Source organism: Salvelinus alpinus, chromosome 32 (assembly GCF_045679555.1).
Source record: "Salvelinus alpinus chromosome 32, SLU_Salpinus.1, whole genome shotgun sequence".
Classification (NCBI taxonomy): domain Eukaryota; kingdom Metazoa; phylum Chordata; class Actinopteri; order Salmoniformes; family Salmonidae; genus Salvelinus; species Salvelinus alpinus.
Genome location: NC_092117.1, coordinates 29,360,281 through 29,372,556, shown reverse-complemented (window position 1 = coordinate 29,372,556; position 12,276 = coordinate 29,360,281). Strand labels below are relative to the sequence as shown.

The 12,276-nt window shown below is 43.1% G+C and overlaps 1 protein-coding gene across 3 annotated transcripts in view; it reads right to left on the bottom strand.

Annotated features, from left to right (window-relative positions):
* Positions 1-58: 58 nt before the first annotated feature.
* The window catches only part of LOC139562660 (methylcytosine dioxygenase TET3-like), a 110,038-nt gene continuing 97,820 nt past the window's right edge, over positions 59-12,276 (bottom strand). For all 3 annotated transcript variants that reach the window (XM_071380535.1, XM_071380536.1, XM_071380537.1), the window contains 3 exons: positions 5,901-6,077; positions 5,075-5,231; positions 59-4,857 (listed from right to left, as the gene is read on the bottom strand). In XM_071380535.1, the coding sequence (XP_071236636.1) occupies positions 3,641-4,857; positions 5,075-5,231; positions 5,901-6,077 (1,551 nt within the window). In that variant the 3' untranslated portion in view covers positions 59-3,640. The remainder of the gene's footprint in view (positions 4,858-5,074; positions 5,232-5,900; positions 6,078-12,276) is intronic.

The window sequence follows — 12,276 nt, the reverse complement described above, 5'->3', positions numbered from 1 at the left end:
ATAGTTTGTATACCTTGAAGTCACTTATTGTCAATAAAGCAAAAAGACACACAACAAGTCCAAAATATAAATACATCTTTATTTCACCAGGGGGTAGCCATTGACAGGAATGCTGAATTTAGTATTTTCTCAAAACTGATATACACCTTAGTTATGTACAGTCATTTTGTCAATCAGTTGCAAAATAACAAGATTGTTATCTACAAACCATGAATAGTACAGTAAAACTGTCAGTTCCACATGAAATGTGTATTTTATACAGTTTTATTCCAATAAAAACCTTTGAGATTTAAAATGCTGGTGCTAGTTTTTCCTCCTTGATGTACATGTAGGTTACCACAGTTTTCAAGTCACACATAATGGTAGAACCAAGAAATCTTCAAGTGAAACAATTACAAAAGTTTATTCTCTTACAAACTGTCTTATGTAAAGCTGGAAACATTTTAAAGTGACTGTTTTCTACCACATTATTAACTTGCAACGGCCTACATTCAATATAATGTAATAGACTATATATGTACTGCAGCTACTTTGTATAAAATGCATTCAATCTATGTGTCAACATTTATCTCAGAAGAAAAATCTAAGTATATGGTTTGATTTTGTCAAGCGGTTGACAACATTATTGGAAGAAAGAGAGTTGTGTTAGGAGACTGTGTGTGCCCTAGTTGGGTTGAAGCCTGGGTAAATGAACAACCTCACACCTGAGAAACAAAGAGAAAAATCACAGACATTAAAAAAAACATATATCCAGATCTGTGTATTACTCAAATGAAAGCACCAGTGAAATATGCTTTATCTGCATTGAGCTGCATTAGATCCAGCATATAACTGAGACAGATCAATACAACAGATGCCTAATCAATTGCAGTATTAGTGAATGGGCCCATATTTACATGGTTATGATGGACTAATGTGAGCATTGATGAATACCCTACATGGTTGCCCCTATCAAAGCAGGTTTATACTGTATACCGCAGAGGTCTACTGTCTGACTCAATACGCAATAGATCTAGAACTTATGATGAAAAGATGCAGAGAATTGATGCTACTCTGTAACTCTGTTCAAGTTGACCAGTGACAAGATTGAAGTACTGTAGTACATAATGCATTCAGGACAGAGACGGTAGAGCACAAAGGTATGGCATGCCCATCCAGAAGGGAAACAGCAAATGCTAGTCATGCAAAAAGCATCATAACATCACCCCTAGAATAAACACAGGCGTTTGTCAGTGCAGCATCACATTGTGACCAGTTAGCACCATCAGAATGTAAGTACATTTCGACCCTGGAACAGTATGCCACCCAGCATTGAGCTTGGTTCTATTTCAATAGCCTTCTATCCAGGATTTTCAAATTAATTTGAATGAATAAGGTTGAATTGGAAAATTCTCTCTGAATATTACCGTTATTTTCTGAAATGACACGAGTTAAGAAACAGTTATGTAAATGGTATGTAAACAACGCTTTAACAACATTTCAACACTGTAACAGCAGCTGAAATGATCTGAGGAGTGTTTTATTCTGTCAGAGCAGCTTCACCCAAAGAGTAAAGACGAGGCAATGAGAAACAACAAAGGGTTTGGTTGGTTTTCTCTCCACTTGTATAATGTATTTATACCCAGTATATGGACAAACATAAGTGCCAATCAATGCCCTAGTCAGTTAAAAAGAGAGGATAGAGATGCTGTCACCGCCTGTAAGAAACATACAATAATATAGTCACCATTTCTGAACAGGTTTTATGTGGTCTTTTTAGCTGTGTCTGTATCAAAAACAGACACGTCCTATTTAAAACACTCTGGAAGTTCAGACAGTAAACCAGACCTGGGTTAAAATAGTATTTCAAATGGGCCTCCCGGGTGGCGCAGTGGTCTAGGGCACTGCATCGCAGTGCATCGCTGCATCGCAGGGATATCCTTGTCTCATCGCGCACTAGCGACTCCTGTGGCGGGCCGGGCGCAGTGCGCGCTAAGGAGGTCGCCAGGTTTCCTCCGACACATTGGTGCGGCTGGCTTCCGGGTTGGATGCGCGCTGTGTTAAGAAGCAGTGCGGCTTGGTTGGGTTGTGTTTCTGAGGACGTATGGCTTTTGACCTTCGTCTCTCCCGAGCCCGTACGGGAGTTGTAGCGATGAGACAAGATAGTAACTACTAACAATTGGATACCACGAAAAGGGGGTAAAATTCAAAAAATATATAAATAAAAGGCTATTTCAAATATCTCAATTACTTTCCCATACATTCAAAGTAATTATTTGAAAAGACAAGTAGTTGCATCTGGAAATTTGGAAAGTATTTGAAAATACTCAAATACACTGATGCAAATACATTCCCATGCATTTAACCCAGGTATTTGAAAATAATATTTTACATAAGTATTTGAAAATACTATCAATTTGGTTTTTACAATCAACCATTAAAATACTCAAATAAAAGTACTTATTTTGGGCTGTGTATTTTGAAAATACTCAAATACACAGAAAAAAGCATTTTAAATACCAGATACTCAAATACACATGTATTTGAACCCAGGTCTTCAGTGAACATACATGGTTATCCAGATTCATAAAAATTAAGTGTCGTTGACAACAAGCACCATAATCTGACACAATCTTTATATGCAGCATTTCATAATTGCTTAGTAAGCCAGTTTTTTTTGTGAGACTGATATGTAATTTATAATGTTACAAATTCATAGTTGAATTAAATCATTCTACAACAAAAAAACGAACAGGTTTCAAACAAGCTGTCGGATATATCTCTCTATCTGTACATATTGGAACGGGACCTTTTTCAAGTTATGAAAAATAAAAAAGTGCTTTTTCAATATGTCATCATATCATATCTATCTGTACGTTGAACAAAAAGACAAAAACGATCCAGCCCAAAACAAGGTAGTAAAGTTCCTTCATGACCACCAATAGAGGAACGGGAAGAGAAGGAAAAGCACCATGCTACATGGGTACATTATTTTCACATAAAACTAGAGTAAATGTGTGTAGTCTAGTCTGACATACTGTGTAATATGTGGTGTGTTTATCAAAAGTTGCTGCTACAGATGGCACCATTACATGATCAATCATTGATAAAACTCCTTTTGTGAAAAGAGCACTCTTGGCTGAAACAAAGACCATAGAGACTTGACATGAGTGTTTACTAGTGTAAAATGCTGGATGACAGCAAAATTGCAGTAAACAGGCTTGCATCAAGAAATAAAATAAAAAAATAGTTTTTTAAAATAGGCCGGAATAAATAATCACATCTTGTTTGTTCTTATTAATCAAGTTGTATTTAAAACCAGTTTATAAACGTATTTAAAATTGGCTCTGAGCACCATCTCTTTACATGAAAAAAACAGACCCCAAAAATCATCACCAAACACTAAAAGTCACAGTTAAAAACCCACAAACGATATTCTTCCTCATCCCTTTGAAAGCAGAGACGAAGAGAAACAAAAATAAACAGACAGACGTTTGGAAAAAGTAACACAATGAAATAACACAGAAAAAGGAGATTAGAAGTGTAAAGTTGATTGAGGTAAGGCAGTAGCACAGGGTGGTGTGTGTGTGTGTTAAAATGTAATCGCTGTATGTGTCTGTGAGTGAGTGTGTGCTTGTGTACGTGTGTGTACATAACAGTATCATGTCCAGCGGTTGTAGGGGCCCGTGACCTGTGTCAGAGCATAAGGGGACACAGTGACCACCCCATCCCGCGCTACGGTCACCGCCTGCCGGGTAGGAACCTTCAACACCCCTTTCTTCTCCTCCGGGCCCTCCTCTTCTACCTCCTCCTCAGGCTCCACACTCTCAGCCCCGGCCCCCTTCCCCCTCTTCCCCTTCCCCTTGACCGGGCTAACCTCTTCCAGGTCCAGGCCCATCCCTAGCCTCTCAGCCTCCTCCTCCCTCTCCCGCTCCCTCCGGGCCATCTTTGCCTCCCACATGTGCAGGCCGTGGTCAGGCTCGTTGAGGGACTTGTGCTGGTAGAAGACCAGGGAGATGCGGGTGGGGTGACTGCGGTCGGGTCGGAGGATGGGGGTGGTGGCGTGGAGCTCTCTGCGTGCGCACTCAATCAGGATGGAACCGTGGGAGGGAGCCACCGCCACCCCGCCAATGTCACTGTCCAGGAAGTTGTGCTCGCTGTCTGACCACACCTCTTCCTGTTCCTGTTTGACCTCTTCCGGGTTGGGGAAGAGAGGGGGAGTGGCCTGAAGGGGGAGATGAGGGGGATGGGGGGCACAGTGGGGGAGATGAGGGGGATGGGGGGCACAGTGGGGGAGGTCATGACCTCCATGACCTTTAACCCCGTCCCCGATCTCCTCCGCTGCCCTGGGGAGCCCGTTGAGTCTGCTGTGGAGGCCCTCTGGGTATGGGAGGGGGGCGGAGAAGGAGGAGGAGGAGGATGGAGGAGGAGTACTGTGGCCGTGGAGGGGTCTGACGAGAGGGGAGCAGTGCACCTCGTTGGGTTCCATTTTAAACGTCCTGGGGGGGTAGTCGCCAGGTGTCCCACATCTCTCAGTGTTCGCCAGCTGCTTTCTGATGAGTCCTGGGGAGTAACCATTTACAGCCTCTCCCATTGTCTTATAATGGAGGGGGGAACCATTGCACTGGGCCCCTAGTGGCCCTCTGTATCCGTACTGGGTGGAAGGCATGCCGGGACGATGGGGGGAAAGAGCCTCCATCCCTGGGGTGGATCTTCCTGGAGGAGTGGGGTAGGTGGGAGTGCTGTGGTGGTAAGGGCTAGGGGAGTTAGACTCTGGAGCATAGGCACCCACACTTCCTGGTGTGAAAGAGCTGTAGAAGGACTGAGGCTCTGCTTTGAACGAGGAGGACTGATCCACTGATGAAGTGCTTTTGGAACCTGTAAGGTGAAATATACAAACCAGGATCAAGCTTTTTATTGTAAGAGAAATGCAGAAAATCAATCAACCAATTTATCAATGAATCAATTAGTAAATCATTAATAAATAAATGTATCTACCAACCAACTGATTAATCATTCATTCAACCAATCAACCAACCAACCAATCAATCAACCAACTAATCAACCATCAAATCAACCAACCAGAGGTCTCTACCTTTGTTGGTGCTCTCTGTCTTGACCTTGCCCGGGGTTAGTGGACTCTGTCCAGGCTTCCTGTCCTGAGCTGCAGCCTGTTTGTCAGCCTGGGCCTTCAGCTTGGCCTCCTGCTTCCTCTTACGGGCTGATTTCACCGGCTCAGCCAGCAGACGCACCTGATGATGATATAAACATGGTCATTTAGTAAAAGCTTTTATCAAGTGGTTTGAAGTAAACACGCAAATACAGCACATCCCACTGGGCACAGACATCATTTCAATGTCTGGTTTGGATTTACATTTGGTTGAATTTCACCATGTCAATGGATTTAGGTTAAAAGTTGGTTGAAAAAAAACTTTTTGCAAATCCAATCAGTTTTCCACGAGAATTCAACACCATCACATAGATTTTTTGTTGTTGAAATGACATGGAAACAATGTTGATTTTGCCCAGTGGGATGTGACTTGTGCAAGATCAAACCCAAAACTCTCCAATTGGCATGGTCTTGACGCCAACTCATTTCAATCCCGTAGAGTGCAAGGCTAACCAACCCTCATCGGGGTGAGCAACTGGAAGTTGATTAGTAGAATCAAGTGTGTTAGAGCAAGGCTGGAACAAAAGCCTGCATACCCAGTAAGCACAGGAGGAGGATTGGCAACCCCGTGTAACAGCCCCTGCCTCCTGGTTCTCTACAGAGGGTAAGAACCGATTTAGGGTGAAGTAGACGCTGATCTCTTGGGTCAGTTTCGTATTTTCCCCACTAATGGTTACTGTTAGGATTAGATGAGAGGAAGCTGCTCCTAGATCTGCATCTAGGGGAAACTTAGGAAAGCGTAGGAACCTACCTCTCTGGGGAAGGCTGACAGCACCTGCAGGGCCCCAGTCTGGATCTTGTCCCACTGGCCATCGGCACGGCCAAACTCATCCCTCTGTGAGATCTTATAGAGGGGTAGGACGTGGAGCTGTTCATCCTCAGGGATGTTACGCACCGCACGGTTGTCCTCCTTGGTTAAAGTGCAAACCTGCAGGAGGGTCAGACAACAATACATTTTACATGAATGGAAAAGACTAGCAAAGTATCTGAGAGTTTCTGGGATAAAATGCCTACAGTATCTTGGTTGAAGTGAAAACGTGTGAGGTGACCAAAAAGGGCATGACATCTCATATCAATTTTTGTTTCCACTATGGATTTTTTAAAATGATTTGATAGTGACATTTGTCTAAGATAATGTTGAATTCTGCTTCCAATGGCCCAGTTACAGTATGTCCATTAACGCACAAAACACGACCACAACACTAACTCTCAACGGTGTTGTCCATTAAAATGCTGGCACAAGAAGCAAGTGTGTGTAAGTATTTGTGTTTCTCTCAGTGTGCGTGAGTGAGCGAGCGTATGTATGTACCAACAAAAATGAGAAAGCCTACAGGGAGGAGGTTAGAGCCCTGGCGGAGTGGTGTGCGGAAAATAACCTCTTCCTCAACGTCAACAAAACTAAGGAGCTGATCATGGACGACAGGAGACAGAAGAGGGAGCACACTCCCATCCTCCTCGACGGGGCCGCAGTGGATATGGTCAAAAGTTTATTGTTCCTCAGCATGCACATCACGGAAGACCTGAAATGGTCTCACCACACCAACATTGCGGTGAAGAGGGTGCAACAGTGCCTCCAGAACCTCAGGTGGCTGAAGAACTTCCCTCACAAACTCCTACAGATGCACCATTGAGAGCATTCTGTCAGGCTCCATCACGGCCTGGCACGGAAACTGCACCGCAATCAAACGCATGGCTCTCCGGAGTGTGGCTAGGTCAGCTCAAAGCATCGCCGGCAGCACGATGCCTGCCCTCTAGGACATCTACAGTCTCGGTGTCAAAGGAAGGCCAAGAAGATCATTAAGGACCTCAGTAACCCGAGCCACGGACTGTTCAATCGGCAACCGTCTGACAGAAAGAGAGAGTACAGGTACATCCAAGCCCGGACTGAGAGACTAGAAAATATCTATCACCAGACCATCAGACTGTTGGACAGCTTCCATTACCATCAGACTGTTGGACAGCTTCTATTACCATCAGACTGTTGAACAGCTTCTACTACCAGACCATCAGACTGTTGAACAACTTCTATTACCATCAGACTGTTGAACAGCTTCTATTACCAGACCATCAGACTGTTGGACACCTTCTATTACCATCAGACTATTGAACAGCTTCTATTACCAGACCATCAGACTGTTGAACAGCTTCTATTACCAGACCATCAGACTGTTGAACAGCTTCTATTACCAGACCATCAGACTGTTGAACAGCTTCTATTACCAGACCATCAGACTGTTGAACAGCTTCTATTACCAGACCATCAGACTGTTGAACAGCTTCTATTTCCAGACCATCAGACTGTTGAACAGCTTATATTACCAGACCATCAGACTGTTGAACAACTTCTATTACCAGACCATCAGACTGTTGAACAGCTTCTATTACCAGACCATCAGACTGTTGAACAGCTTCTATTACCAGACCATCAGACTGTTGAACAGCTTCTATTTCCAGACCATCAGACTGTTGAACAGCTTATATTACCAGACCATCAGACTGTTGAACAGCTTCTATTACCAGACCATCAGACTGTTGAACAGCTTCTATTACAATCAGACTGTTGAACAGCTTCTATTACCATCAGACTGTTGAACAGCTTCTATTACCATCAGACTGTTGAACAGCTTCTATTACCATCAGACTGTTGAACAGCTTCTATTACCATCAAACTGTTGAACAGCTTCTATTACCAGACCATCAGACTGTTGAACAGCTTCTATTACCATCAGACTGTTGGACACCTTCTATTACCATCAGACTGTTGAACAGCTTCTATTACCATCAGACTGTTGGACACCTTCTATTACCATCAGACTGTTGGACAGCTTCTATTACCATCAGACTATTGAACAGCTTCTATTACCAGACCATCAGACTGTTGAACAGCTTCTATTACCAGACCATCAGACTGTTGGACACCTTCTATTACCAGACCATCAGACTATTGAACAGCTTCTATTACCAGACCATCAGACTGTTGAACAGCTTCTATTACCAGACCATCAGACTGTTGAACAACTTCTATTACCAGACCATCAGACTGTTAAACAGCTTCTATTTCCAGACCATCAGACTGTTGAACAGCTTCTATTTCCAGACCATCAGACTGTTGAACAGCTTCTATTACCAGACCATCAGACTGTTGAACAACTTCTATTACCAGACCATCAGACTGTTGAACAGCTTCTATTACCAGACCATCAGACTGTTGAACAGCTTATATTACCAGACCATCAGACTGTTGAACAACTTCTATTACCAGACCATCAGACTGTTGAACAGCTTCTATTACCAGACCATCAGACTGTTGAACAGCTTCTATTACCAGACCATTAGACTGTTGAACAGCTTCTATTTCCAGACCATCAGACTGTTGAACAACTTCTATTACCAGACCATCAGACTGTTGAACAGCTTCTATTACCAGACCATCAGACTGTTGAACAAATTCTATTACCAGAACATCAGACTGTTGAACAGCTTCTATTTCCAGACCATCAGACTGTTGAACAACTTCTATTTCCAGACCATCAGACTGTTGAACAGCTTCTATTTCCAGACCATCAGACTGTTGAACAACTTCTATTACCAGACCATCAGACTGTTGAACAGCTTCTATTACCAGACCATCAGACTGTTGAACAGCTTCTATTACCAGACCATCAGACTGTTGAACAGCTTCTATTACCAGACCATCAGACTGTTGAACAGCTTCTATTACCAGACCATCAGACTGTTGAACAGCTTATATTACCAGACCATCAGACTGTTGAACAACTTCTATTACCAGACCATCAGACTGTTGAACAGCTTCTATTACCAGACCATCAGACTGTTGAACAGCTTCTATTACCAGACCATTAGACTGTTGAACAGCTTCTATTACCAGACCATCAGACTGTTGAACAGCTTCTATTACCATCAGACTGTTGAACAGCTTCTATTACCAGACCATCAGACTGTTGAACAGCTTATATTACCAGACCATCAGACTGTTGAACAGCTTCTATTACCAGACCATCAGACTGTTGAACAGCTTCTATTACCATCAGACTGTTGAACAGCTTCTATTACCAGACCATCAGACTGTTGAACAGCTTATATTACCAGACCATCAGACTGTTGAACAGCTTCTATTACCAGACCATCAGACTGTTGAACAACTTCTATTACCAGACCATCAGACTGTTGGACAGCTTCTATCACCAGACCATCAGACTGTTGAACAACTTCTATTACCAGACCATCAGACTGTTGAACAACTTCTATTACCAGACCATCAGACTGTTGAACAGCTTCTATTACCAGACCATCAGACTGTTGAAGAACTTCTATTACCAGACCATCAGACTGTTGGACAGCTTCTATCAACAGACCATCAGACTGTTGAACAGCTTCTATTACCAGACCATCAGACTGTTGAACAACTTCTATTACCAGACCATCAGACTGTTAAACAGCTTCTATTTCCAGACCATCAGACTGTTGAACAGCTTCTATTTCCAGACCATCAGACTGTTGAACAACTTCTATTACCACAACATCAGACTGTTGAACAGCTTCTATTTCCAGACCATCAGACTGTTGAACAGCTTCTATTACCAGACCATCAGACTGTTGAACAGCTTCTATTACCAGACCATCAGACTGTTGAACAGCTTATATTACCAGACCATCAGACTGTTGAACAACTTCTATTACCAGACCATCAGACTGTTGAACAGCTTCTATTACCAGACCATCAGACTGTTGAACAGCTTCTATTACCAGACCATCAGACTGTTTAACAACTTCTATTACCAGACCATCAGACTGTTGAACAGCTTCTATTACCTTCCCAAGTTCTCTCACGTCACCCCGCTCCTCCGCTCTCTCCACTGGCTTCCAGTTGAAGCTCGCATCCGCTACAAGACCATGGTGCTTGCCTACGGAGCTGTGAGGGGAACGGCACCTCCGTACCTTCAGGCTCTGATCAGGCCCTACACCCAAACAAGGGCACTGCGTTCATCCACCTCTGGCCTGCTCGCCTCCCTACCTCTGAGGAAGTACAGCTCCCGCTCAGCCCAGTCAAAACTGTTCGCTGCTCTGGCACCCCAATGGTGGAACAAACTCCCCCACGACGCCAGGTCAGCGGAATCAATCACCACCTTCCGGAGACACCTGAAACCCCACCTCTTTAAGGAATACCTAGGATAGGATAAAGTAATCCTTCTAAACCCCCCCCCCCCCCATTAGAGTTAGATGCATTATTGTAAAGTGGTTGTTCCACTGGACATCATAAGGTGAATGCACCAACTTGTAAGTCGCTCTGGATAAGAGCGTCTGCTAAATGACTTAAATGTAAATGTAAAATTACCAGACCATCAGACTGTTGAACAGCTTCTATTACCAGACCATCAGACTGTTGAACAGCTTCTATTACCAGACCATCAGACTGTTGAACAGCTTCTATTACCAGACCATCAGACTGTTGAACAGCTTCTATTACCAGACCATCAGACTGTTGAACAGCTTCTATTTCCAGACCATCAGACTGTTAAACAGCTTCTATTACCAGACCATCAGACTGTTGAACAGCTTCTATTACCAGACCATCAGACTGTTGAACAGCTTCTATTACCATCAGACTGTTGAACAGCTTCTATTACCAGACCATCAGACTGTTGAACAGCTTCTATTACCAGACCATCAGACTGTTGAACAGCTTCTATTACCAGACCATCAGACTGTTGAACAGCTTATATTACCATCAGACTGTTGAACAGCTTCTATTACCATCAAACTGTTGAACAGCTTCTATTACCAGACCATCAGACTGTTGAACAGCTTCTATTACCATCAGACTGTTGGACACCTTCTATTACCATCAGACTGTTGAACAGCTTCTATTACCATCAGACTGTTGGACACCTTCTATTACCATCAGACTGTTGGACAGCTTCTATTACCATCAGACTATTGAACAGCTTCTATTACCAGACCATCAGACTGTTGAACAGCTTCTATTACCAGACCATCAGACTGTTGGACACCTTCTATTACCAGACCATCAGACTATTGAACAGCTTCTATTACCAGACCATCAGACTGTTGAACAGCTTCTATTACCAGACCATCAGACTGTTGAACAACTTCTATTACCAGACCATCAGACTGTTAAACAGCTTCTATTTCCAGACCATCAGACTGTTGAACAGCTTCTATTTCCAGACCATCAGACTGTTGAACAGCTTCTATTACCAGACCATCAGACTGTTGAACAGCTTCTATTACCAGACCATCAGACTGTTGAACAACTTCTATTACCAGACCATCAGACTGTTGAACAGCTTCTATTACCAGACCATCAGACTGTTGAACAGCTTATATTACCAGACCATCAGACTGTTGAACAGCTTCTATTACCAGACCATCAGACTGTTGAACAGCTTATATTACCAGACCATCAGACTGTTGAACAACTTCTATTACCAGACCATCAGACTGTTGAACAGCTTCTATTACCAGACCATCAGACTGTTGAACAGCTTCTATTACCAGACCATTAGACTGTTGAACAGCTTCTATTACCAGACCATCAGACTGTTGAACAGCTTCTATTACCATCAGACTGTTGAACAGCTTCTATTACCAGACCATCAGACTGTTGAACAGCTTATATTACCAGACCATCAGACTGTTGAACAGCTTCTATTACCAGACCATCAGACTGTTGAACAGCTTCTATTACCATCAGACTGTTGAACAGCTTCTATTACCAGACCATCAGACTGTTGAACAGCTTCTATTACCAGACCATCAGACTGTTGAACAGCTTATATTACCAGACCATCAGACTGTTGAACAACTTCTATTACCAGACCATCAGACTGTTGAACAGCTTCTATTACCAGACCATCAGACTGTTGAACAGCTTCTATTACCAGACCATCAGACTGTTGAACAACTTCTATTTCCAGACCATCAGACTGTTGAACAGCTTCTATTACCAGACCATCAGACTGTTGAACAGCTTCTATTACCAGACCATCAGACTGTTGAACAAATTCTATTACCAGAACATCAGACTGTTGAACAGCTTCTATTTCCAGACCATCAGACTGTTGAACAGCTTCTATTTCCAGACC